Below are 27,617 nucleotides of genomic sequence, written 5' to 3' on the forward strand. Positions count from 1 at the left end.
AACTAATCACAAAACAAACTCCTATTCAAAAGCAACAGAATCTCCTCCGAGAGTAATATGTATTCTACATACACACGCACACACACGTACACACACACCCCTGAATGAACACAGAAGTGTACCCACCTGGTTGTATATGCACGCATATACCGGTGTTGTGGGTAAATAAACTAACATCTATGCTGTCCACGCGCGCGCACACACGCCGGTGCACACACAGGGAATCTGGCTTATGCTATCAAGACACTACGTCTCCAGGTTCTAGTGAAGCAGCCTGTCCTAGATGCCCGCAGCATGCAAAACTCGGGGGATCCGGAGGTCCCTGTAGAGGGAGGACGATGGGTATACATGTGCACTCTTCCACCCTCGGGCCAGCCGCAGCACTCGAGCTGGCTCTGTCGGCCACAACAAAGCCTTTGTGAAGGGCTCCCACAGCAGAGCTGGGGAGCTGGGGGCTCTCCATCCAGGGCCAGGGCCCACAGGACCCCCGGTGAGTTCACCAATCTTGAAGGCAGAATTTAAAACTCTGGTTTCTGAGTGTGCAGTCCTGCAAACAGTACTCCTGCGACAGTGCCGCAGATCCGGGAGAGCTTCCTTGCTCCCGCTGTCTGCAGCATCCACGTGTGCTAGCGCATCTTGTAGTTATTAGACACGGATGTTTCACACAGCTGTCCCTTAAAATCCAAGTCTACTGTGAAATCAAGGTCCCGCTGCAGAGAAGGAGCAGAGGGACACAGCGTTAGTGTGGTGGAGGTCCCGCAGCAGCCCCCACCATGGCAGAGGGATGGGAGCTGCTGTGTCCCCCAGGCTTCCTAGCTAAGGAGTCCCCACCAGCAGCTCTCAAGAATCTATCCTGGTGCCTCATCATCCTCACCAGAAGTTCTTTCATTTCTAAACTAAATCCTTCCTGTTAAAATATAAAGATGTTCCCTCTGATTTCATCCTGGGAGAAAAGAGTGGGGTGGTTGAGTCTTCTGTGGCATAACCACCAATGCATTCTGTAGCCCCTTCGTGCACATGCCCACACCCGGGGATGCTCAGAAAGAAGCCGTGGTCTCCAAACCACCAGGCCAGCTGAAGAAATGTACACCAAACTTCTCCCAGGCCACCAGAAACTGTCATTGCCTGGCTCAGCTCATCCTAAATGAGGTGAAACCCATGGCAACAGCCTCCGTTCTCCCAGGCCCTCTCATGAAGAGCTGGACGCTGTCCTCAAGGCTGAAAGAGTCTGCAGGGGGCCTAGAGACAGTCTGTGAGTTTTAAGGAGCCGAGGTTGGAGTTGTTTAATTATGCCCGGTCACATCCTAACCCGGATTCCTACTGCCCCCCAGTAACTTTTGATTGTGCACAAGTCACTGAGGAACCTGGGCAAGGGGGTCCTAGGACTCCCCAGGAGTCAGCTCCACGGGTCCCTTCTTCTCTCTGACCCCAGCCCACACAGAGGCAGCCTCGACACTCACCACATTTTTGGCATTTGGCTTCATGGATATGGTCCCATAGATTTCTTCCCCCCTCCGGACAGTGAGGTAATCTTCCAGATAGAAGACAGTCTGCTTCCAGTGGGTGTAGGGGGCATCAGGGGCTGAGGGGTGAAGGAAAGGGGAGGTGACAAGGAAGAGTCAGAGAAGATGTCTCTAAAAGGGCTGAGGCTGGGACCCTGCCTAGAAGTTGCTGGGCTTCCGCTGAGATTCACTGACCCCACCACCACCAACTCTCTTGTTGAGTCAGGTGCCCAGCCCTCATAGAACTAACTTCCTGCCCCTGCAGAACTCCCCAGTCAGCCCCAGTGACCTCCTCCTATCAAATTCCCATCCCCTCAGGACTGCAGATCTTAGCTGGGGAACAGAAGAGAAACAAGTTGATATTACAAGTTCATACCAAGGGGTGGAGGATGAATACCCTCTCACCAACTAAACTCATTGACACAAACGAATCTCAAAATGCTGCTTTTTCATTAGTTCAATGGAGTGAAGATGTTCACACAGTGTGGGGGAGAGATTTGTAGAGTAGGCCCTCCTGTCTCCCCTTAAATGACATCATTTATGCAAACTCCGCAGCTAAACCAGTTTCCCCAGTTCCACTGACACCCCAATCCTACAAACAGTTTTTCCTGCCTGCTTCTTTGCCCTAGAACCAAACCTAGTATTCTTGGCCCAGGCATGCTGTGGGGTTTCAGCTGTGCCTTCCTAACTGGATCAGAAAGAAATGAGGAATAAGCAACCTCAAACTACGCCTAACAGAATTAGAAAAAGAAGAACAAACAAAGCCTAAAGTCAGCAGAAGGAGGGAAATAATAAAAATCAGAGCAGAAATAAATGAAATTGAAATCAAAAAAACAGTAGAAAGGATCAATGAAACAAAGAGCTGGTTCTTTGAGAAGATAAACAAAATTGACAAACCCTTAGCCAGACTCACCAAGAAAAAAAGAGAGAAGGCTCAAATAAATAAAATTAGAAATGAAAAAGGAGAAAGTACAACAGATACCACAGAAATACAAAAGATTATAAGAGAATACTATGAAAAACTATATGCCAACAAATTGGACAATCTAGAAGAAATGGATAAATTCCTAGACTCATACAGCTTCCCAAAACTGAATCAAGAAGAAATAGAGAATCTGAATAGACCAATCACAAGTAAAGAGATTGAAACAGTAATCAAAAACCTCCCAAAAAATGAAAGTCCAGGACCAGATGGCTTCTCTGGAGAATTTTACCAAACATTCAAAGAAGACTTAATACCTATCCTTCTCAAACTATTCCAAAAAATAGAGGAATATGGAACACTTCCTAGCACATTCTACGAGGCCAACATCACCCTGATGCCAAAGCCTCACAAGGACAATACTAAGAAGGAAAAGTACAGACCAATATCTCTGGTGAACATAGATGCAAAAATCCTCAACAAAATATTGGCAAACCAAATACAGCAATACATTAGAAAGATCACACACCATGATCAAGTGGGATTTATACCAGGGACACAGGGATGGTTCAACATCCGCAAATCAATCAACGTGATACACCACATTGACAAAAAGAAGAATAAAAACCATATGATCATCTCAATAGAAGCAGAGAAGGCTTTTGACAAGATCCAACATCCATTTATAATAAAAACTCTCAACAAAATGAGTATAGAAGGAAAGTACCTTAACATAATAAAGGCCATATATGACAAACCCACAGCCAACATCATACTCAATCGGGAAAAACTGAAAGCCATCCCTCTGAAAACAGGGACAAGACAAGCGTGCCCACTCTCCCCACTCTTATGCAGCACAGTACTGGAGGTTCTGGCCAGAGCAATTAGGCAAGAAAAAGGAATAACAGGAATCCAAATAGGCAACGAAGAAGTGAAACTCTCACTGTTTGCAGATGACGTGATCTTATATATAGAAAACCCTAAAAAATCCATTGGAAAACTATTAGAAATAATCAACAACTACAGCCAAGTGGCAGGGTACAAAATCAACTTATAGAAATCAGTTGCATTTCTATATACCAACAACGAACTAACAGAAAGAGAACTCAAGAAGACAATTCCATTTACAATTGCAACAAAAAGAATAAAATATCTAGGAGTAAATTTAACCAAGGAAGTGAAAGACCTATACAATGAAAACTATAAGACATTATTGAGTGAAACCAATGATGACATAAAGAAATGGAAAAATATTCCATGTACTTGGATTGGAAGAATAAACATAGTTAAAATGTCCATACTACCTAAAGCAATCTACAGATTCAATGCAATCCCAATCAGAATCCCAAGGACATTCTTCACAGAAATAGAACAAAGAATACTAACATTCATATGGGGCAACAAAAGACCCCGTATAGCTAAAGCAATCCTGAAAAAGAAGAACAAGGCTGGAGGCATCACAAGCCCTGACTTCAAAACATACTACAAAGCGATAGTAATTAAAACAGCATGGTACTGTTACAAAAACAGACACACAGATCAATGGAACAGAATTGAAAGTCCAGAAATAAAACCTCTTATCTACGGGCAGCTAATCTTTGACAAAGGAGCTAAGGACATACCGTGGAGAAAGGTTAGTCTCTTCAATAAATGACGCTGGGAAAACTGGACAGCCACTTGCAAAAGAATGAAAGTAGACCACCTTCTTTCGCCATACACAAAAATTAACTCAAAATGGATCAAAGACCTGAAGGTGAGACCTGAAACTATAAAACTCCTGGAGGAAAATATAGGTAGTACACTACTCGTCATCAGCCATCAAGGGATCTTTTTGAATTCCATGTCTACTCAGACAAGGGAAACAAAAGAAAAAATAAACAAGTGGGACTTCATCAGATTAAAGAGCTTCTACAAGGCAAATGAAACCAGGATCAAAACAAATGGGGAACCCACCAGCTGGGAAAAAATATTTGCAAACCATATATCTGACAAGGGATTAATCTCCATAATATATAAAGAACTCACACAACTGAATAACAAAAAAACAAACAACCTGATCAAAAAATGGGCAGAGGAAATGAACAGACACTTCTCCAAAGAAGATATACAGATGGTCGATAGGCACATGAAAAGATGCTCAACATCACTAATCATCAGGGAAATGAAAATCAAAACCACACTAAGATACATCATCTTACACCCGTTAGAATGGCTATAATCACCAAGACAAAAAACAACAAATGCTGGAGAGGCTGTGGAGAAATGGGAACCCTAATCCACTGCTGGTGGGAATGCAAACTGGTGCAGCCTCTATGGAAAACAGTATGGAGATTCCTCAAAAAATTAAAAATAGAAATACCTTATGATCCACCTATCCCACTACTGGGTATCTGCCCAGTGAACCTGAAATCAACAATCCAAAGAGGCTTATGCACCCCTATGTTCATCGCAGCATTATTCACTATAGCCAAGACATGGAAGCAACCCAAGTGTCCCTCGACTGATGATTGGATAAAGAAGATGTGGTATATATATATATATATACCATGGAATACTACTCAGCCATAAAAAGAGACAAAATTGTCCCATTTGCAACAATATGGATGGACCTGGAGGTTATTATGTTGAGTGAAATAAGCCAAAAAGAGAAAGACAAACAGTGCATGATTTCACTCATATGTGGAAGATAAACCAACACACGGACAGATAGAACTGTTTGGTGGTTACCAGGGGCTAGGGGGGTGGGGGGTGGGCACAAGGGATGGAGGGATGCACTTTTATGGTGACTGATAAACAATAATGTACAACAAAAATTTCACAATAAAAAAAAAAAGAAAGAAAGAAATGAGGGATGATTCTCATTCCACATCCCCATCACCAGTTCACAGGTCATACCTCTCGCGTGATCCAAAGCCACACGATGCTTGCATCTCCCCTGTATTTGCCACTAAATCCCATCCATCTCCTCTTGGCACACTACCAATTCTACCGCAAAATGAGGGACCCTGCTTATGGTCCATCTTCCCCTGCAGCAGCCATCTTTGGAACACTCTTTCCCCACTACTCACCAGGCTCTCTCTTCCCCATCCTTCAAGGTCACTTCCTGGGAAGTCTTGCCTGACCAGCCACCTGAATTAAGGGCCTTCTGAGTTTATGTTACCATGGTGTCTGTTCGGCTGCAGCATCAATGCCCTTGGATTTTTTTTCGCTTGTTTGTGCCCTCCACAAGACTGCGATCTCCATGAGGGCAGGGACCATGCCAGGCTTGTCTACTGTTATATCCTCAGTGCCTACCACCACACTGGCAGATCTACAAGTACTGATAAGTGACCCATGGTAAAAACCCAGAGAGTAGACATTTTGAGATGCTTCGGTGTACCCACAGATGTTCACTTACGCTGCGGACTTGGAACCTATGCATTGTAGAAGAACCCACTCTATAATAAGTTCCTCTCGGCCCTGCAGGCTCTTGCCTTCCTCTACCAGGATGCAGGACTCATTAACACTCGCTTCCTCTTTGCTTAGGACCAGAGCAAAAGATGAGAAGACTTGGGCAGAACATAATAAGTGCCTTTCAAACACTTCAAAATCCGTCACATGTCTCAAGACTTATATGTGGCCTTATGTATGGCTTTGGAGGCAGAACAAAGGCTAGTCACTGGGAATTAATGGAAGGTAGATTCTTAGTTCACCAGGAAGAATTAGAGCTGCCCCACAATCATATGAGCTATGTGGGGTCCACCTGGAGGTGTTCACACAACCACCACTGAGTGGGGATTTATCATGCACCAAGTCAGATCAGGTGACCACTAAGATCTTTCAAACCCCAAGATCTATTTTAATGGTGGTGAACAGTCTGTCTTTCTTTGCCCATTGCAATGAACTGGACTGACCAAATGTCAGTGGTCTAGATAGAGATAGAGACTCGAGTGGCCTTCAATGTGTGCATTTGGGAAATCAATGCAAACCCAAGGTCATGGCGGAAAGAGCAGCCTGAGCATTTGGAAAGGCTTGAAAGAAGACCATGAATGTGCAATCTGTGCCTCTCACATCCCGGATTCACAAATATACCCAGCCTTCCTGGCCTCTAAAGCACACTGCTGTCTACAGACAATGTCCACTTGCTCCCAGCACCTTCTCTGCCGACTACATCTAAATAAACTGTCAAAAGACAGTCTCTGGTGTGTGCAGAGAATGGCAGTGTGTGACTGACAGTACTCTCACCCCCTCTTCCACCTACGCCAGCTCAGACAGGTGTCTCTCCTGTTCTTAAAGACCTTCAGGCAAGGGGATTCAAGTAGCTTCCTTCCGTCACCTCATCTGATGCCTTACGAGAATCCCAGAGACTTCACTGGCTTGGATTTGCCAGCCTTCAAGCCCAGGAGTCTGCTTCTGATGGTGGTCCCAAAAAACATGCCAGCCTTGGGTTGGAGGAAAGTGATCTTTTTTTCACATCAACTTCAAAAGTTTAAGAACTTCCCCAAACATCTCACTTCTATGATGGGTCCATTAGCCATGGACAAATTGTCTAAACCAGTGTTCTCAATCCTAATTCTCCATCAAGGTGTCCAGGAGAAACTTAGTAAAATTCAGATGTTTTCACTCTACTCCTAGAGATTTGAATTCAGTAATTCCGGGGGGTGGGAAGAGGGCAGGCTTACTAAGACTTAAAAATCTCTCCCTAGGTAACATAGATACACAGCCATGGCTGACATCACTGTGCAAACCCAATCGTTAGATTCCATTAACATCTCTTGGGTGGATATCAGTGGGAAGGACATTTAATTATGCAACCACAGGCCCAGTTTCCAGTCTCCACTTTGCCATGTATTTGTACTGTGACCCTGGGGCTCATTTTCTACATCTGCAGAATGTGGGGCATGATATCAGTACCACAGTATCTCCTGAGGTACTGTGAGGATTAGATGAGAGGAGAAGAGGGAAAGGATGTTTACTAGAGATGACGGATCCTCCTGCTGTGTCCAGGACAATTCCAGTTTACTTCTGTTTTCCTGGAGTAATTATTAATAGCTATCCCCTTCATTCTCAAAAGCATCCTTAATTGAAAGATAAATGTTATGGTCACCTACCTTCAACAATACTGGGCCCATGTTAGGGTGTTACTAAGCCAATGCATTAGGTGGTTATTTTGTCATTATGGAAAGTGGTATATCATTTTATTTATCCATAAACTATGGCTCTGGCCTGCCAAGTTACGCTGCCTCACTCTAGTGGTCTAAAATGTCCTGGAGAAGCATCCAGAAAGCTGCTGTGCACAAGGGTGCACACTCACCACAGGGCTGTGGATGACACCGAGAGTTCTTGTCAGTGAGCAGGTCTTTCCCTCTCCTCTCTGCCCCAACTACAACCTCCAAGACTGGTTGGCTCTCAGCCTTCCCTGTTATGAAGACACCTTCATACTCAACATCCTGACTACACAAGCCGCCTCCCCTGTTCTTCCTCCCTCTAGCCCCCTCCCCTTCACAGTCTCTTTGGTTCTGGATTATGGACAATTTTTGTTCTACATTTTGAAACATGTTGACCAGCACTGCCACAGCATTCCAAGTGCATATGCATTCATTCATTCATTCATGCATTCATTCATTCATTCAACAGACATCTTTTATCATGTGCCAGATATGGTCCTAAATTTGGGGCACAGCAACCAAAATAGCCTTGCCCCCCCAGATCCTACAGCCTAAGTGAGAAGACACTCAGGTAGCTAGGGATAAAGTCTGGTGGGAGCTGTGACCAAGGATGGGGTGGGGAGCCCCGGGGCTGTGGGAACAAATGGCAGGGGCCTCTCAAGACTTTTCCTGATGCTTTTGGAAAGGGAATGGAGTCCTGCTTCCTGTTTCACTTCCCAATGGCCACGTGGCTGGTAGTTTTTCCTGGAATTTGATACTTTTTCTAGCTGTAAACTTGCAACTGTATTCCCTAGGGGCTTCACAAGCTTTATGGAGAATTAAAGATTATGCACCAAGAAGCTTCTTTGACCTGAGAAAAGGACTAATGTCACAGGATGGCAAAGCTGGAAAGGGGCTGCCAGGCAACCCAGGTCCAGCCATGTCATTTCACACATAACCAGCTCAAGGCCCAGAAAGAAACTCGCTCAAGGTCATCTCCAGTGGCTGATCACCCTACCTTCCTGATTCCTGGAAAAATTAGGACTCCAACCCAGGCCTGCTTCTGCTCGGCCTACTGCCCTTCCACCCACCGCACAGCAGCCCCAGGGCCCCAGTTCCCATTTCCTACCCCCACCCACCGAGGACATGTCCAAGGGGAGGGGCAGCTGGGCCCGCTGGCTGGCATAGCCTGGACCCCTGGGCGGCAGTGCCCATTACGGCTTCTGCCTGGAGCTACAGAGAGGAGACGCCAGAGCCGTTAACAGGGACGGTTCTCAAGCTGCACAATACATGCTGCAAAGTGGGCCCCCCAGAGCCGGCCGGGCCAGGCTGAGATGGGGATTCAGTCCAGGGTCACTGGGGAGCAGCCACATACAGCAGGCTACACTTTGCATGAAGTTCAGCAATAGCTGAGACCACACAATACATTGCTTAGGCCTACACATCCATGTGATGAAACTTTTTTAAAACAGAAGGGGATAAGGAACACAAAATTCAGGATACTATTCATCTAGAGGCGATATGGGCGGGATGGGACAGCGTCCAGGGAGATGCAAAGGTACCGGTAGCATTTAAGTCACTGAGTTAGGTGGTGAGCTCCCAGGGATTTATTATGTGACTATGAACTAATTTACTTACATTTGTTAATTATAAATGTAATCATATTGTATTTATTAATAATGTATTTCTTGTTAATATTTATATCCTAATTAATAATCGTTTATTTCTTGATGTTAACTAATGTATTTACACCCTAATAACAATAATAAATTTATTTCTAGTTAGTTACATTCTAGTTAATAATAGTTTATTTACATTCTAGTTACTGAGTTAGGTGGTGAGTTCACGGGTGCTCATTATATTAATAAATAAGCAAAAAGGGAACTGTGCATGACCTAATGATCATAATGTGTCATGAACCAAGAATTAGCATTAATCTAATCTTGTGCATCTGAGGTCCTTAAAAATAAAAAGGACATACTCTTGTCTTGGTGGTCAGAGTGCAGAGGGTCTGAGTAAAGCCCACTGCAAAACCACACTAAGTGGTCAAGGCGTCTGCTACGTGCGGGAAGCTCCACGCTGACATCCCAAGGAGGCCAAGAAAGCAGCTCAACAAATTACTTTCCCCTGATCTCTGTCTCTATGGGAATGCTGCAGCAAGAGGGGTCTACATCAGCCAGAGAAGTGAAAGTCTTGTGGGAACAGAGGGTATCCCTTCGTCAGGAGATGGAATCACCCTTCCAGAAGGGTGGCAACACTGGCCAAATTCACAGTCATCCTGTTCAGGCAGTCGTGCAGCAGGGCAGTGGTTCTCACACTGACTCGTGCATCACAATCACCTGGAGAGCTTGTTAAGACACAGATTTCTGGGCCCACCCCCAGAGATTCTGACCCTGTAGGTCTGGGGTGGGGCCCAACAATTTGCATTTCTATAGAGTTCCCAGGTGAGGCTGATGCTGCAGGTCCAGAGACCACATTTGGAGAAGTATGGCACCAAGGCATGGGAAACAGAGGACGGTACGACCCCCGATGTCCTTTCAGAACCTAAGTTTCTGGGATTCTGTGCCAAAGGGAGGGAATGTAATGCCATAACTGCAAAAAGACAAAGGAGCAGGCTCAGGCTTTGATCTAGACCCATGGTCTCTGAGCTTACGAAACATACTCCTCATCATTTCTTTCACAGGGACTTGTGTGGGACTCTGAGGGGGGTGTGACCAGAGAATAGGAAGGAAAGGAGCCAAAGGGCTAGGGACTTCAACACTGAGGGCAAAGCCTCACCACCTCTCAGGCAGCCCGGGGCTGACTTCTTTGATGCTGAACTTGAGTTTAACCAAGCCTCCTCCACGGGCATTGGGAATGTTGTCCCTGTCACCAGAGAGCCACCTTCGGACAGAGGCCCAGCAGGCTGCCTGCTTGACCTCAAGGACTGGAAATTGATCAGGGAATGGAAAACCCTGGCTGAGAGCTACAGGGCTGGAGCCCAGGCTCTGGAAACCCAGAGTACCCTTGCCCACTGACTTTCTCATCACCCGCAACAGGGCAGACCCTCCGGGAGGCATCATCCTAGGGATGGTAGAGGCAGAGCCAGCCACTGTGGCTCCACCCCTGGCCTCCAGGCATAGCCATGGTCCTCAAGCAGGCTCCACAGCCCCCTCACTGCCCCCTACTCCTCACCATGGCAAGGCTGAGTCTTCCTCTTCCTTCAAGATCCAGCTAAAATCTCCCTTCCCTGCCTGGCTGTTCCTGCCCACTGGAAGATGAGCTTTCCTGCTGCTTTTTTAAGGAGGGTAGCATCTATAATGACCCAGATCAGGGGTCCCTGGTTTCCCTCAGGGCAGGGAAGCACCAGCACTGACCTGATGGAGACCAGAAGACCCTGGTCTTGGTGGTCAGGAGACACTGATTCTGGAAAATCCCTCCCTTCTGTGAGGGATTAGATAAGTCTCTTGCCCTTTCCGTCCACAGGTAGAAGAGGATCATCGTTACCATGGCTTCAGGCAGTGAATAATCATATCCTTGAATTCTGGTAGAACTCACCTATTCCTGCCCCATGCACACTCACTCCCTCCCAACAACATGCTTCCAGTTCCCAGGGAGACTTCACATGAATGGTCAATACGAAGTCATCCCCGAGGGCGGGAGTCATATCTTCATATACTCATTGAACAGAGATTTGTTCAGAACCTACTCTGAGCCCAGCACTGCTGTAGAAGCCAGGAGTGCAGAGATTAATGAGATGTAAGGCTGGCCCATGGGGAAACTGAGGTTTGCAAAAAAAGGGTAGAAATGTTGAATAAATGATGGCACATCCTCATTGAAATTGTGTGTAGTTGTTTAAGAAAAGAAAGCAGATATCTCTGTGAGGCTATGGAAGTATCTCCAAGACATACGGTTAAATCAAGCCAAAGTGGCAGAGGCCAGCGTATACTGTATGAGCCAACTGGTGTTTCTGAAAGGTGTCGTGTTGATATGGTACTACAGGTCTATAAGATGCCGCCAAAGGCAGGAGCTGGACGAAGGCTTCACAGAACTCTATGTACTATTTTTACAACTTCCTGTGAGTCTATAATTATTTCAAAATAAAAAGCAAAAAGAAAAGTATATATAGATACATATGTGCTTGTGCACCGTTAAGTTTTCTGGAAGGATACAAAGGAAATCATTAAAAACATATGCCTCTGAGGCATGGAACTGGGACAGATGGGGAGAGATTTCTTTTCCTTGACTTTTTCTACCCTTTTTAATACTGTTTTGTTTCCTTTGTGTTACTGTGCCTATGTATCACTACAAACATCGCTATGACAGATGTAAGTACTTATGCTGGGGAGCGCCGAGAAGGACACCTAACCACGACCCAAGAGGGAAGGAGGGGATTCAGTAATACCTGAGCGAGAGATGAGGCCTGTGCTAGAGTTGGCCAGGAGAGGAGAAGGGGGGGGTGTTATGGTCACAATTATGTCTCCCCAAAATTCATGTGCTGAAGCCCTGACCCCTGGTAACCCAGAAGGTGACTCTGTTTGGATATAGGGCCTTTAAAGAGGTGATTGAGTTAAAATGAGGCTGTTAGGGTGGGCCCTAATTCAACCTGACTGGTCTCCCTATAGGAAGAAGAGACACCAGGGATGTGCACACACAGAGGAAAGGCCACGCGAGGACACAGCGAGAAGGTGGCCATGCAAGCCAAGGAGAGAGGCCTCGGGAAAGCAGCCCCGCCGACACCTTGATCTTGGACTTCTAGCCTCCAGAACCATGAGAAATAAATTTCTGTTGTTTAAGCCACCCAGGCTGTGGTACTTTGTTATGGCAGCCCTAGCAAACTGATACAGGAGGACAGGAGATGACAAGGGCCTCTGACAAAGACCCTCTTGTCCCCCCGGCACACCCAGAGGGACAAGGGGTTGGTATGTGCAGAGGAAATGGCCCAGAGACTTAAAAGCCTCACTAAGTTCAGGGAACTGCCAGGTGTTCATGTGACTGGACTGTGTGTGCAGTGGCAGCAATGGGACAGGGGTAGAAGGCAAAGCAAAGAAGGGGTGATGAGAAATGCGGTTGGAGAAGTGGGCTAGGGTCAGGTCATGGAACCCTCATCTCCCAGGCTAGGAAATTTGGGCTTATCTGCTACAGGCAATGAGGCACCTCTAAAGGAGGGCTGGGAGGGGAGCATTGGTGGTCCTAGGGAACACTGTCAAGGACTTAATGAGGATGGATTAGAGCGGAAGTGGTGAAGAAAGGAAGGAGACAGACACATCATTTGCAGTCTACTGAGAGAGACGTTGAATCCTGTAGTAAGGCACGGCCATGGAGATAGAGAAATCTTATTCCACTCTGTATCCTTACCCCCTCACACAGAATGTGCTCAGTGAATGCTAAATGAACAAATACGCTTTTGAAAAGTCTCCGTGGAGCCTCCTCCATGGGCCCCACCCCCTGCCTCTCCTCACCCAACACACACTCTCAGCTCTGCTATGCCAGCCACAATTTTATTTACCTCCTCCCTGGCAGCCAAAAGTGTGGGGACGTACAATTCCTCTGTGGCTGCAGAAGTCTTATGAGATGCCAAGTAAAAGCCACTGGCTAATGCCTTGGGCCCTCCCCCAAGTGGAGGCCAGCCCTGGTCACTTCCCACAAAGCCTCAACATGGCAGGGTGGTCTGGAATGCCAACAAAAGGCTCACCTGTGGAAAACCCCATTTTCTTGTGGCACTTGGTAAATTCAATGTTAAAATAGGTGACCAGGGCATGGATGTAGTCGTTGCGCTGGATCTGCAGGCAGAAGGCAGACGTGAACGATAGCTCTTCCGTCTTCACCGTGTAAATGTCCACTTCCTGCAGCCCAGAGAAGAGAGAACGCCGGACGCTTAGCACCCCCGCCAGGTCTGGGTCCTGGTCCGCAGCTTCATTCCCATGGAGACTGCTGATGGTAGACTCCCCAGGGGTGTCATCACTCTTGGGATGACTTCCCAAGCCCACTCACCACCCTCCCAATGACCTCCTCTGTCCTTTCTAGAGTGGAGTATGCTCAAGCAATGGTGCCAACGGACTTGAATCAGAACCTGAGGGGAACAGAACTAGGAAGGTAAATCTGCGGGGGGTGGGGACTGATGGGGGATGGAGAGGGGAGAGAAGAGAACGATTAATTAGACAGAGCATCCCTAAACCCAATCTGAGTATTCTCAGAACGGTCCACCTCAGCATTGCTACATTCATCTGGTCGTTCTCACGGTGTGTCCCTGGATGATGAGCATCCCCATCACCTGGAAGCAAATTCTGAGAGGAGAAGGCATCCCAGACCTACTGAATCAAAGCAGCAAGCTGTGCTTTACCAAGCCCTCCCAGACGGTCAGGTGAACCAGACTACTCATTTCCCAGTTTCTGATGTTCAAGTTCCCAGCAATAGGAGGCATGAGCATTATCTCCGGAGTGAGGACCTGAGCCCACCCCTAGTCACAGACTGAGCAGAGGGAAGTTCTGCTGACCATTATCACAAGCCCAGACAGTTAAAAATAAATAAATAAAAGGAGGAAATAAGAGGTGAGAAGTGTTCGGTTCTGGCTGGAGAACGGAGAACACGAAGAACTAATAACTAACAATTTCAGTTGGGAAGTGGCTGAAAATCAATCCTGCATGGGGAGCAAGTGTAATGAAAGACGGTTTGCAATGTGATGTTCTTTTCTTGTGAAGGATGCTGACCTGTTTGCTGGCTCCGAAGAGACAGGGAAAACCTTCCAAGAGCCCGAGAGGCGTGTGGACAGCTTTCAGTGAGGTCAGAGGAAGAGCTGCCCACCGTCCTGAAAGCTCTATGAGCGCCAGACAGAGCCTGTGTGCCTGGAATGGTTCCCAGGGCTCTCTGAGACCTGATGACAGAATGTGTTGGGAATGAGTAGGAGAGAGGGGTCTGAGGGTGGGGAAACAAGAGCAGGGAAGAGACAAAATGGAGTAGCAGAAATGGCTTTTATCTCTACATATTTCTAGGATAAATAAAGGAAAAGCAGATGCAAAGCATCCCGGGGCCTTCAAAGAGAAGTCCTGCCGCCACAGGGGTGGACAGAGGAGGAGGTGTGGTCAGGGGCAGATCAGAGCCCTGCTGTGGTCTAGGGTGAGCAGCCAAGACATCCTCTGGGCGGAGCTGAAGCTCTGACCTGTTGGTTAAGAAGAGTACGGTAGGATTGCAGGTTCAGGGGAATGGGGGAGCCCCTCAGTGACGTCACTTCAAATGCAAGTTATGCTGCACTTCTAGAGTCCAAGGATAGAGAACAAGAACTAGCGGAATGGTGAGCCCCAGGTCAGGTGTGCAGAATTTGATGAAATTAGAAAGCCAGTCTCCTTCTATCCAATGCAAGAGCCCCCTCGGAAGCATTCCCAGGAAGGGGCCATCTGGCGCTTGCCTGAACACTGTCACTACCTAGCCGGCAGCTAACTCCCCTTCCTAACATCTCCAATCCGTAGGTCCTTCTTCCAAACTAACGAGGAGAGCCCGCACCAGTCTCTGTAACTTCCGCCCACAGAATAAGCCAAATGTCTGTTCAAGCTCACAGGGGTCCCCTAAAACCTTTTCTTCTCCAATGCAAACTGCCCGGGTTTCTCGTTCATTTATCGTGAGTCGTGATTTCTGACTCCTCATCATCCTGCCTTTCTCTTCTGAGTGTGTTCTACCACCTTCAGAGCTGAGTGTAAGCCTGACCACATCGGGCCCCCACCCTCCTCGTCTGGGACATACTCCAGCAGGCTCTGCTCTCAGAGCACACTGCTGGCTCGTCCTGCCTTTCAGCTGGCCAACCCTTATCCCTTCACTGCTTCCCTCTCCTAATACTTTTTCCCTTTGCCCTAGGGCCCGAGTGTAAGGGGTCCTCCATTACATGTCACCCTCTGAGTTTGGGCCATTCCCAAACTTTTAGAAAGGAAACCTTTTTAGACCTAGTGCCTGTCAGCGTTCATGATGGCCACATGTCCAGAGGTTCCCTCCAGCTCAGCAACTCTTAGAGCAAGCTGTGCTTAACTGTACTTTTTAAAACGGTACCAGCACGTCCACCAGGCTCACTGTCTACACTCGTTGACTTTTCCATCTTCTTTGTCAGGGCCAGCCCACCAGGTGCCAGGCCCTGTCCAAGGTGCCTGGTATCTTTCTCTCTGGGTCCTCTCTGCTACCAGCCCAGCCTGGTCTTTCCACCCTAGCTCCTGGTTCATCTCAGCAGCCTCACATTCTCTGCTCTCACCCCCACCGTTAGACTGGAGCCCTCTGGGGGCAGAGGCTGCACCTTATTGGTCTGTGTACCCTGGCTGTGTCACATAGCACCTGACACTCATCAGTCTTCTCCCAACAGGGCTCCCTGCTGATGACTTTCCTTCCTCCCCAGGCCTCTCCTTCATACCACCAACCGGCTAGTCTCTTTCAGATCCGTTCAGACTGTGCCGTTCCCTGGATCCAAAACCTTCCATGACTCCTCATGCCTTACCCAAAATATCCAAAACTCTTGGTCTGGACACAGACAGGGAGCACTGGGAAGTAGGCTTTGCCACATCCAGACATGGTGCTTTTCTCCTTCTGTCACTCCCCTCACTTCTTCACCCCTTTCAGCGTGCATGCACACACACACACACACAAAGGCACACACACACACCACCCCATCTGTCAGGAATTCCATCTCTACAGGGACTTGCTCTCAGATGTCCATCAACTTAATGTCAGCTATCAACGCCTGTGTTAGCTGACAGTGTTCAGTGGGTCCTACAGACATTTGCATCTTAATAGGGGCCTCTGAAGGAACAAAAAAGCCTTCAAGATCCAAAGTAATGAAGCTATACATTAAAATGGTGACAATGGATGCAGTTGGTCTTTTGGAGGGGGGCCGGCCATCTGTGAGGATGGGATCAGTTGTCTCTGGGCTTCAGAGACACAGAGGCCCTCTGGGCTCAGGTCGCCCTTCCTCTCAGACCCAAAGCCTGCAGAGTCAGATCCAGTTATCCCAGCTCCCCAGAGCCCAGATCCCTTTGCTGGAAGGTTTCTTTCTTTCTGCAGCAGCAGCAGGAGCATCTCTGAGACTCCAGGAGACCGCCTGCCTCGGCCTCAGGTGACCCTGACGAAGCAGAGGGCTCCACAGGCCTCAGTTACTCAGAAGAGGCCCTGGCCGCTGCTATCCCCACCACCAAATCATGTTACAAATGGATGTCTCAGAGCAGAAGTCTGGTCAAAACAGAGTCTTAATTATAATAAAGTGTCACACTCTGCAACATTAATAGCGATGAAAATAGCAATTAAGTGTGTGAAGAAGGGCAAGTGTTTTCCAATAGGCTTGGCAAGACATTGCTTAGCACATTAGTGACAGCGCTGACAGAGGGGCTCTCCTGGCTGCAGAAGCAGACAGACACTCCTCACCCTTCTCAGAGAACATGGGAGGAAAGGTCAGAGGCACGGGGAGGGGGCAGGACGTCAGCACAGAGCTGCAGTCCTGACATAGCCAGAGGAGTTTTCAGAAGGAGTGTGTGTAATACACGCCCCACCTGCCCCTCCTTCATTGACTGCGGCTGCTTAGCCCCCAACTGCACTCAGGTGTCACGGAGGGAAAGACCCTTGCTGGTTCTGGGCTGGGAGCTGGGAGAGGAGGAGGGAGACCAGTGCGGCCCAGGGCATAGAAGCAGCCCAGACCACCACATGGCCAGCGGTAGACCTACAGAAGTGCAGTGGCCACACCTGCAGGTCCGGGGCGGAAAGCGACCTGGGGCCCAAGCACGCTGAAGGAATTTTATCCCCAAGCTGAAGCCATTACATGCAGGTGCCTAATGGTTAGATACAAGTGCCATGTGTCATTCTGGCAAATTCAGTTGCACAGTCGACTTCTCTCTCTCCTGCAATATTTACAGAAATGTTTTGCACTATCGGTGAGCTTGTTTGGGGTGTTCTTTCCTGGTTCTTGTTTGGGACACCTGAAGGGAGAGGCTTCAGGGACAGAGGGGCTGGTAGGAAGAAATAAAAGGACACATTTGCTCACAATCAATCCTGCCTGGACTTGGAACGGGCCGAGTTAAGAAGTAGTGAGATCTCTGTCAACGGAGGCTCCAAGCCAGACCTCTCAGGCAGATGTCACAATAGGGAGGCAGCATCTGACGAGACCTGTGTGAGGCTCATCCGGTTCTATTTGCCCTCAGAGGTCCCTTCTCAATGCTGCAGTGACACTGTGGACCGAAGGCTATGGTTCTTCTTAGGAAGGTTATGTCCAGGGACAAAGGACAGCTCTCACCTGGGCAAAGCAGCAGTTTGCCTCAGTCCTTCAGAAACTCCCTGTCACCTCCAGTGGCCCTGGACTCCTCCCTCTTTATCCACCGTAAGTGTCCAGTCCTCCACCCCAGTACTTCCAGAAAAGAAGTGGCAGGTACAGGACCAGAGCAGGCAAGGATGTTTTACAAGATGAGGGCTGGGGGGTTGGTGAATACTTAATGAACCCAGATTTTTTAATTAAAAAATTAACTTGAACCATATGAAACTGATGTCTTTCTAGATTTTAAAAAGGCAGCTAAATATCATGAGTTTTATGTGGTTCCGCATGATATGTTAGCATATATAAATGCAAAGACTTAGAAAAAGGAATGGAATGGTCAACCCCTCCTGTGAACAATGGTTACCTCTGGGAGGAGTGTGGAGCTGAAAGGAAGGGGAGCTTTTATTGTTACTCTATGAAATTGAGCATGTCTGAATATTTAGTAAGAAGAATGCACTAAGGATTGGGGTGCTGAGGGTGCTGACCAGCTGTGCTTCATCCGCACTGAAGAAAGCAATGGAAGAAAAGATGTCAGAGCACGTGCAAACAAGGACGCTGGGGGTGACAGGGGCTCTGTCTGGCCAGGTCAGATGTGTGCTTGGAGTGGGGAGTGTACTGCCCATTACACAGCACGTTGAGCTAGGGATTCTTTCCTGATAGGGACATCCACCTCTGAATGGTAAAGCTTCCCCAAACCTGAGTTACCCTCCTGTCTCCAGGGTGTGCTCTCCTTGATGCTACCCGCGGCCCCCCCCCCCCGCCGCCCTCCTCCCTCGTCTGATGCCCCTCCCCCTCCTCTCCTCTGATGCCCCTCCTCCTCTCCTCTTCTCCTCCTCTGATGTCCCTGCCCTCCCCCTTCCCTCATCTCCTCCTCTGATGCCCCTGCCCTCCTCTCTTCTGATGCCCCTCCCCCTTCCTTCCTCTCCTCTTCTGATGCCCCTCCCCCTCCCCACCTTGCACCACCAAGGGACATGCACTGACCCCCTCCCCTCAGCTGTGCCACCGTCCAGTCCACGGCTCTGCTCAGTGACAGTGCCTGCTTTTGACTGTCACCATGGGGTGCCAGAGGCTCTGGCCAAGGCAGCCTTGCCTCACCAGGCCGGGCCGTGCAGGAGCTGGTGTGGCCTTTACTCCAGGCCCACAGCTTCCCAGGGAGGCACAGCCAGGTTCCCAGCATGCCCAGGCCCAAGCAGGAGGAGTCTGCAGACCTTTATTAAACAGGCATTGGTCACCACTTGCTTTGGATCCACGATGTCCACCAGGGGCTCCTTCATGGCCACGTCCCGGATGCAGGTCATGTCAAAGCCATAGACATTCTCCCACCCTGTATGAACAGAGCGAGACGTGAGGGTGGGCAGCAGGACCCCCAGAAGTCTCCCTGACCCTCCTGAGTGCTAGAGCACAGCAGGCCCTCACAGAGGGTGAGGGGCAGCCCATGTTCCCCTGCATCAGGAGAGGAAAATAGCTCCTCTGGGTGGAGGGCTTTGCAATGTGCCAAATGCTCACATTCATTATCTCATTTGTTCGGGTCCCACTTTATGGTTAGGGAAACTAAAGCTCAGAGAGGCTGAGAAGCTTCTCCAAGGTCACACAGCTAGAATGCTGCGGGGCCAAGACTAGAACCCAAATTACCTGACTCTTTCCAGTGCCTACTTTCCTGTCTCCCTCGCTGAGCCAGCGGCCTCCTATGAACCGTTTTATCTGCCATCCCATCCACATTTCTATCTCAGTGCCTCTGCTCAAGCCACTCTCCACACCCAGAAGGCCCATCTCTCTCCCTCTCCCATTCCCGCCAACTGAACCTTGAACGCAGCAGAGAGAAACACGGGCTTTTAAAGTGAAATAGGCTACAGTTAGAATCCAGCACCGCCGCTTACTGGCCAGGCCCTTGTGTGAATTCTCTAACATCTCCGAACCTCAGTTTTCGCAACTGCAAAATGAGGGCTTTGGGCGGGTCCACGAGAGTCTGCCTTTCTCACATGCCATGGTGCACTCACTAAGGATCCATCTCATAAGGAATATCCTCCAGGAGGGGCATAAACCTCCCAGCAGTGCTCCTTGCCCCTTGTTGGGGCTGCTTGTAAGACGCTTCGAGAGGGAGAAAGATTTAGGGTGCAGGTTGGTGAGTAAATGAATGCAAGTCGAATGGTCCAAGATTCCCCTTAAATGATGGTAATCATTGCTCTCAGTGACTGATTACCTAGCTCAGGGCAGACTCTTCATTTAATCTAGCCAGCAACCCCATACGGACACGTCTACACGGCCGATGAGAACCCGGGGCCTGGAGCAGCTGGCATGTGGCTCACACGCAGGGTCTGGCTCAACAGCACACCCCCGGGAAACGTGCAGCCAGGGCTCAGACCCAGCTTGGCCCCTAAGCCTCCAGCCGCACTGGGCCAGTTGTCACAGCAACCAGGAAGGCAACGTCCTCTCCCCTCGCTGCAGGGGGTGGCCTTCGCAGCCTCTTTAGTTACTGGCAGCTGAACCTCATCTCTTGTTTATTCAGACAGGTTGAGCAATGCATTGAAATAGAGATGCTTTTCTCTAAAATCTTATGGTATTAAATTTTCTTTCAAAACATTCATCAAACAAATGGTATCTTAGGGAACTTATGTCCCTGTCTGTGTGTGGGAGAGGGGGTGTGGGGGGGCTGTTGAACAGTCAGGGAAACCTTCACTCTTTTGACTCAGTTTCTTTTCTAAGGCACACAAAGACCTTCCTCAGGGAGAAGAGGCAGAGAAAACAATCATCTCCCAAAGGGTGAGCCACTCGTGAGATTCTGGCTTCAGGATAAGATGCCAGTCATAGCCCAGTAAATCGCCCGAGGCTGGGGCCAAATTCCCAGCTGAGACCTACCTATGTTTGGGGAAGGAAGCTGCTCAGTTGGCTACAGGACACGCTTCAGAGAAGACCCCCTTCTACAATCTGGAAACAGCTATCCATCCTCTCCCCAGGTAAAACACACACACTGAGACATGCTGCCTTTGTTGAAACCCTTCCTTAAGAGGCCTGCAGCCGCTCCTGCCCCTCTCGACCCTGCCCCCAGTGAAGGTTCAGTGTGAGTGATGCGCAAATCCTGAGTCCACATGTGCCACAGTTTAAAGGCCTGGGCTTTGGAGTTCAAATCTGGGCTCTGCCCCTTATTTGCTGTGTGACCTTAGACAAGAATTCAACCTCTCAGAGAGTTGGTTTCTTCTCTAAAATGGAGAGGATGATCATTATGGCTCCTCTCTGGGGTTGTTAGAGGATGAATTGTGATAGGACATGTAAAGTACATGAGACAGCCCCTGGCACACAGACAGCCCTTGATACACAGTCATTGTTATCATTATGCAGTTTGAGCTCTGGCTTTGCCTCCATCCGAGCTGTGTGACCATGGGCAGATCAAGTCCCTTCTCTGGCATGTTTGTAAAGTGAGCAGTTTGGTTCAGTGGTTCCGTGTTCCAGGATCATCTGGGACTCTTTTAAAAATACAGATTCCTGGACCAAAACCAGACATACTGAAACAGAATCTCTGGATTTGGGACCCAGGAAGCTGGAATATAGGCAATTCCAACCAGAGTTTAGAAGCCCTTGGGCTAGATGATCTTTAAAGTCCCTTCCAGTCCTCAAATGGTGAGCTTAGAGTCTCACGAAAACTGCGCCAACCACTCCCAACCGTGGGACCTCTCCTGCTGTACCCTCAGCACCTACAGCACAGCATCTGGCACACTATGGCCCACCACTAATGCTATTTTTACCTGAAGTTTATTCCCAAACATATAATGCCTGTACTGCTCCGCAATGCCTGGTGTTTTAGTTACCTTTTCAGGGGTTAATTCATGTCTTATCTCCCTCCCCAGCTAGACTGCCCCATTTTCAGTTATTCAGGGGACAGGGCATCCAGGGCATTAGATTTTTTTCTCTCTTTTCTGCTGACCATTCATTTCCCACTAGCTCCTTTACCGTAAGTGGAGCAGGGATGGGAGAGGATACAAATCAAGCACATTAATTTTTTGTTGCAATTATGTCTTATCTTTTGAGTGAATGTGGGGTGAGGGTCCTTGGCCACCAGGAAATATTGTTATTAATTTTCTGCAGATTTATAAAATAACATCAGAAGCACCTGTGAACTTTCATTTATAGATTAAAACAAACTGTTGTAAAGGACTGCACTATGGTGCAATGCATGTAACTTAAACAACAACCAAGCTCAGACCTATCATAGCTACAGACTCAAATGCCACTTTAATAGCCCGGCAGAGGAAAAGGCATGCTCTTTTCTGAGCATAATTATTATTCCTCTGTCTCTACTGTTCTTTTACTTACAATGTCCAGCATTAACAAAAATTACAAAACACTTGAAAATGGAAAAAAATATGACCTATCACCAAAAGAAAAAATAGTCTATAGAACTAGACTCAGAGATAGCACAAGTATTGGAATTATCCAACAGATACTTTAAGGTACCTATAATAAATATATTAAATAATCTAATGGAAAAGCTGGAGAAATGCATGAACAGATGGAGAATTTCATCAATGAGATGGAAACTATAAAAAATAGCCAATGGAAATGTAGAAATGAAAATCACAATATCTGAGATAAAGAATTCTTTCAATGAACTTACTAGCAGAATGGATACATCAAAGGAAATAATAAATAAACTTGAAAACAGGTCAATAAAAATTATCCAAACAAACACAAAGAGGAAAATAAAAGAGAAAAAAAGTAGAGCATCCAAGATCCATGGGACAATATCTAACAAATGTGTAATTGGAGTTCATGAAGGAGAAGAGAAAGAAAATCAGGCAGAAAATAATATTTGTAGAGATAATGGCTGAAAATTTTCCTAAGCTAATGAAGTCAGCAGCCCACAGATCATAGAATCCCATAGAATCTCAAGCAGGATAAATACAAAGAAAAACACATCCAGACAGATCAGAGTCAATCTGATGAATATCAAAACAAAGAGAAAATCTTAAAAGTAGCTGGGGAAAAAGAAATACGAAGTACTGGAGAACAAATTTTACTTCTCACTGGAGAGAGATGTAGCTACATCCTCCCTCCCACCCTGGCCCCAGTAATTTGAGTTTCTCTCAAAGCTGGGGCTTAAAGGACTGCCTCAGAATGTGGTCAGAGAAAACTAGGGCAAGTGCCACCAGGTGCCACTTACAGTTTCTCCTCTAGACAGAAGGGAAGGTGTTTACAATAGTTTCATACATTTTAGCCTCTTAGAACAAAGTCAGCTCCTTGTATAAAATAGGCTCGTGCCAGAGAATAGAACTCTGGATGTCGGGGTGGAGGTGGAGGAGAAACCCATGGACAGCCACTGAGGTCCTGCCCTCCAGCCTTCCAAGTGCAGGCACCGCTGACTCTGCACGAGGCCTTCCTCTTCATCTTCCCATCAGCTGGGAAGCTGCTGCCCATCCCTCTGATCCCAGCAGGTTGTACATTCGTGTACTGGGTAAGAAATCAAATAGAATACCTATCAAGTTTCCTTCCAATTTTGAAATACTATAAATCTCCTCCATAGGAGAAATTTTAAGAAATGACTGTTCCTCTCTCAGGGTTAAACACTATACCTTGCACATTCCTTTGCTTACTTTTATTCCTTCATTCATTACTCATTCATTCACCATACAAAATACGTACTGTGAGCCTAGCACAGGCCAGTCATCTGTCTCCCTTCCTACGTGTCCTCTAGTAGCTAGTGAGCAAATTGAGGGCAGGTTCTGTATTTCACTCATTCTTGTGTTCCCATGTTGTGTGTGGTTGAGGAAGTAAAGGAAAAGGAGAGGAGGGGAGCAGAGGAGAGGGGGGCAGGGGAGGAAGCTGTTTTCCTACCAACTTAATTTCTGAAAGAAGTTGAGCATGTCTCATTCTCCTGCCCCCCTTTAAGATTTTTCTCTTTTAACTGGTTCTTGAGCAAACTGAAATTTGCTTACAATTATTCTCTTAGCAACCAGCAACCTTTATGCTTTACTTTTGGTTTAGAACTCAAGAGTAACCAAAATCTTCATTTATTTGAAACAGATTTCTAAATGGGCTTGCTTCCTTTACCAAAAACAAAAACAGATCATTTTTAAAAAGCAATTAAATAGAAAGCTTAACAGTATTTTAAATAAATTTTGTGTGTGTTTGATTTTTGGATTTTGTTAGGTGTTTTTGTTTGTTTGTTTTTTTTGACAGAGACTCCAGAGCAAGCATTCCACAAGAAAAAATGAGGCTGACTTTTTTTTTTTTCTTTCCCAGAAGCTACAAAAATTGCAACAGGCAGTGCAAGACTACATCACGTGATCTCCAGTGCTGGGCTAGCGGCTCAGTATCCGCAACCACCCCCTGGTGCCCTCAGGCCACCCCCCGGGCCCCAGCTGGCACATTACAGTGTGCATGCCCCAGAGGTTCCTGAACACATCCAGGGCAAGGGAGGAGGGGAAGGTATGTTTACTCTTGAACCATGAGGAAGTCCCTAAAAGAGCTGGGCCTAGGGTAGGAGCTCAACAAATATTTAAGTGTGTGTGAGAACGAAGAATGCGCCTGAAGGTTCTCCTCAAAACACTCTTCAGTACGGCTACGGTGAGAATTCCAAAAGCAGCATAATAATGCAGCTCCAGGGCAAAATATGTCCTATTTATATATGCGTTTGATCAACGTTCACTGTTGAGTTGTTTCTGCGCTCTGCCATGAGAACACATCTGTCCTAGATTCTGAGCCACTGGAGGCCAACCATCTTGGCAGTCGGGCTCCGTTGCCAGAGGCACGAGCAGAAAGCAGAAGGGGGCACACTGACAGGTTCAGAGACCAGATCCTGCTGCGAGGTAGCACCAAGAGCTGTCCTGTCCTTTGATCCACATCATCTCACTCGATCCCCACGACAAGTCTAGGGGATTGGTCATGTTATCTCCGAGGCTCAAAGACGTTAGGGTGCTCGCAGTCACCCAGGTAGGATTGGAGCCCAGGCCCGGCAGACTTCAAAGCACAATCATCCGACCTAGGCCACTCCACCTCTCCTTGCTCATCAGATGTTAGAAATGACGCCAGACTGGCTGGAGGCAGAGGGCACAGAGCCTCAAATAACTGTCCCATTTCTGCCTTCTCCTGAACCTGGCTCTGAACTTTGATGTTTCATTTCCAGAAGAGTGTGAACACGCACACAAATGCACACATTCTGGAGCACAGTTCAGCTGAGGTACCATCAGCAGCACTAACAACGATCAGATGGCAATTGTTCGAATCAATGGAGCAATGATGTGTTGAACTGTGGAGTCTTAGCCTCTCAGGGCAGGAGGCATCTACTCATCTGTCCAGTCTGTGAACCCTCCACAGTCACCTTGCGAAGGAGGGCTTGGCCCCTGTGGGGGCAGGAACCCGGACCTGCCGTGTCCACTGGACCATTGGAGTCTGTACCTTGTGCTTTGGGTTGGACTGTGTGCATGTCACCTGTGTGAAGCATTCTTTGCTCCTTTGCTGTGTTTAGTTCTGGTTGAGGAGACATGGCAGTTGCCAATGTTATGAAAACATGTTTGGTATAATCTCATTGAGGACCAGACTTATGTCACTGAGAAATGTTACCCTTTAAATGAAATAGAACAAAACAGGCCTTTTTGCACCAGATCGAATATTGCAGATTTTGCAGGGCTTTTTTTTCCTAAGAGAACAACAAGTTTTCATCTGATAAGGAATTATGAATACAGACTTGGATATGAGTGCCCTGCCACACACATGCACACATACATGCACAGTCTCCATCTCTCCCCATATTTTACTTAACGTGAAAGAGAATCAATACTATTTTGCTGAGTCTGAGTGGTATAAAAGCAGGATTCAGAATGATTGGCCTGGCTAAACACCTGCATTCCTGAGCCCCGTGGTGGACTTTTGGGATAACTGAACCTTGACGGGCTTCCGGCCACCTGGCCTGTGTTCTCTGCAAAAATGCAGCTTCTGCTGCTTCAATTCATTTTTTCTTCACATTGCTTCATTCTGTCATCCCTTTATCTTACACCAGCCACACTGCTTACTCTCCCTCTGTACACCTCCCATCCTTGGGGCTAGAGGAAAACATTTAGAGAGAAGAATCCAGAAAGGGTCACAGGTAAAGTCCTCCATAGGCACAGCAGCTGTGTTCATGAGACTGGCTGCTCATCTCAGGCCCGCTGAAGTGCCTCTCTCCCCAAATGTGCGATAAAAGCCCAACAAAGGATCAAAAGGTGACTTACAGTGGATTTTGAAGTCCTTGTACTGTCTGTCTTCAATTGCTACCACGTACAAAGCTGCCCGGTCTGGAAACATAAGCCCTCCAGGTTTCTGTTGATGAATTGTGGGGAAATGGGTCTTGTAATCTATTCACCTGACAAAGACATCACATTTTGAACTGCACATAGAGTCACCAGACAAGCACCCCCTTGCCAGCATTTCTCACTCAGCAGACTGTCACCAGGGTTAGGGCTAGGATAGTGATGCTCAATTTTTATTTTGGAGCAGGGAAAATTAGAGGGACCTAGGTGGAGTCAATGGAACAAATGAAGTGTGGACAAGGTTAGTCCAATGATGAACAGGGAAAGATGTTATGACCCTTCAGCCAGGAGAAACTAAGGTCAGACGCATGCTCTGCTCTGGCAGCCATACAAGTCCTAAGTACTCGTTGACCACAGTAGACTTTTGTCTTGACAACAAAGAACGGGTGTCAAGTATAGCCAAAGAGGCCCAGGGTAGACCTACAGGAGAACATGGTGGCAGTTACACATGTTGGACCTGGGGACAATCATTCTGATCCCTGAAGCAGATCTGGTTTAAAGAGAGGGGCCTGGAAGAGGTGACCTTCTAGCCCAAGTCCTCTCTGAAGTCTTCATATTCTTCCTAGGCTGTAGGCCAAGGGTAGAGCAGCAAGCCAGCCAGCAAACCAATGAGGGGACAGCATGCAGAACACTTACCAGCCACTTGTCCCTGGCAAAGATCACCGTGTTGAGCATTGACTCATAGAACAGGCAGTAGCCCATCCACTCGCTGATGATGATGTCGACCTTCTCCACAGGCAGCTCCACCTCTTCCACTTTACCCTTAAATATGGTGATGACTGGAAAATAAGAACCCCAAGGCCACACTTTGCAAGGACCCTAGCCAGGAACCATGAGCACCCACATCAAAGCCAGATCTACAAGTTTTAGCTCTGTTCTGATTCCACTTTTAGGATGTGACATACCTCACCCTTCACCAAGCTAGTTACACTAAGAGAACTGAAAACTACTTGCAAGTTTTCCTCCTAAAATGTACGATGTGCCTGGCCCTGTGCTAAGCCCATGAGATGCACCGTATCATATAATCCTCCCAACAACTCTATGAAGTAAACACATTATTATTCTTCTCCTCTAGAACTAAGGAAACTGAGGCTTGCAGAGGTTAAATGGTAGCTGTGGAAAGAGAGACCAGGTCTGATACACTATAGCTCTAACACTCTTCTCACGGTCCCCACCCCATTTTAGGCTGCCATGAGGATTCAAATCCAAAGAAAGGCAGGGATGCCTCCTCGATTCCTCTTGCATCTGTTCACAGCCAGGATTCATCCCCTAGTGGGTGCATGAGGAAGGCAATCTAGTGTTTTGACAAGAGCGTGGGCTCCGCAGTCAGAGAAACTTGGGTTTAAGTGCTGGATCTTCTCCTTATTAGCTGTATGACTTTCCACAAGTTACTTGACCTAACCGAACTTCAATTCAGAGAACAACCAGGGAAATAATATCTACTTAGCAGGTGGTTGTACTGATGAAATGAAATAAGACATGTGGAGTGCCAGGCCCATAGCCAGGGTTCAACAGAAGGCAGACATCATCTGACAT

General features: G+C 47.5%; 1 protein-coding gene across 1 annotated transcript in view; it reads right to left on the reverse strand.

Moving 5' to 3' along the window:
- Positions 1 to 626: 626 nt before the first annotated feature.
- PRMT8 (protein arginine methyltransferase 8) overlaps positions 627 to 27,617 on the reverse strand; it is a 90,065-nt gene continuing 63,074 nt past the window's right edge. Inside the window, exons 5-10 of the mRNA XM_058559037.1 lie at positions 26,718 to 26,860; positions 26,004 to 26,091; positions 19,011 to 19,126; positions 13,225 to 13,375; positions 1,461 to 1,582; positions 627 to 710 (exon numbers count right to left, since the gene is read on the reverse strand). Coding sequence (XP_058415020.1) covers positions 627 to 710; positions 1,461 to 1,582; positions 13,225 to 13,375; positions 19,011 to 19,126; positions 26,004 to 26,091; positions 26,718 to 26,860 — 704 coding nt within the window. The remainder of the gene's footprint in view (positions 711 to 1,460; positions 1,583 to 13,224; positions 13,376 to 19,010; positions 19,127 to 26,003; positions 26,092 to 26,717; positions 26,861 to 27,617) is intronic.

The sequence above is a fragment of the Diceros bicornis genome, chromosome 17 (assembly GCF_020826845.1).
Source record: "Diceros bicornis minor isolate mBicDic1 chromosome 17, mDicBic1.mat.cur, whole genome shotgun sequence".
Classification (NCBI taxonomy): Eukaryota; Metazoa; Chordata; class Mammalia; order Perissodactyla; family Rhinocerotidae; genus Diceros; species Diceros bicornis.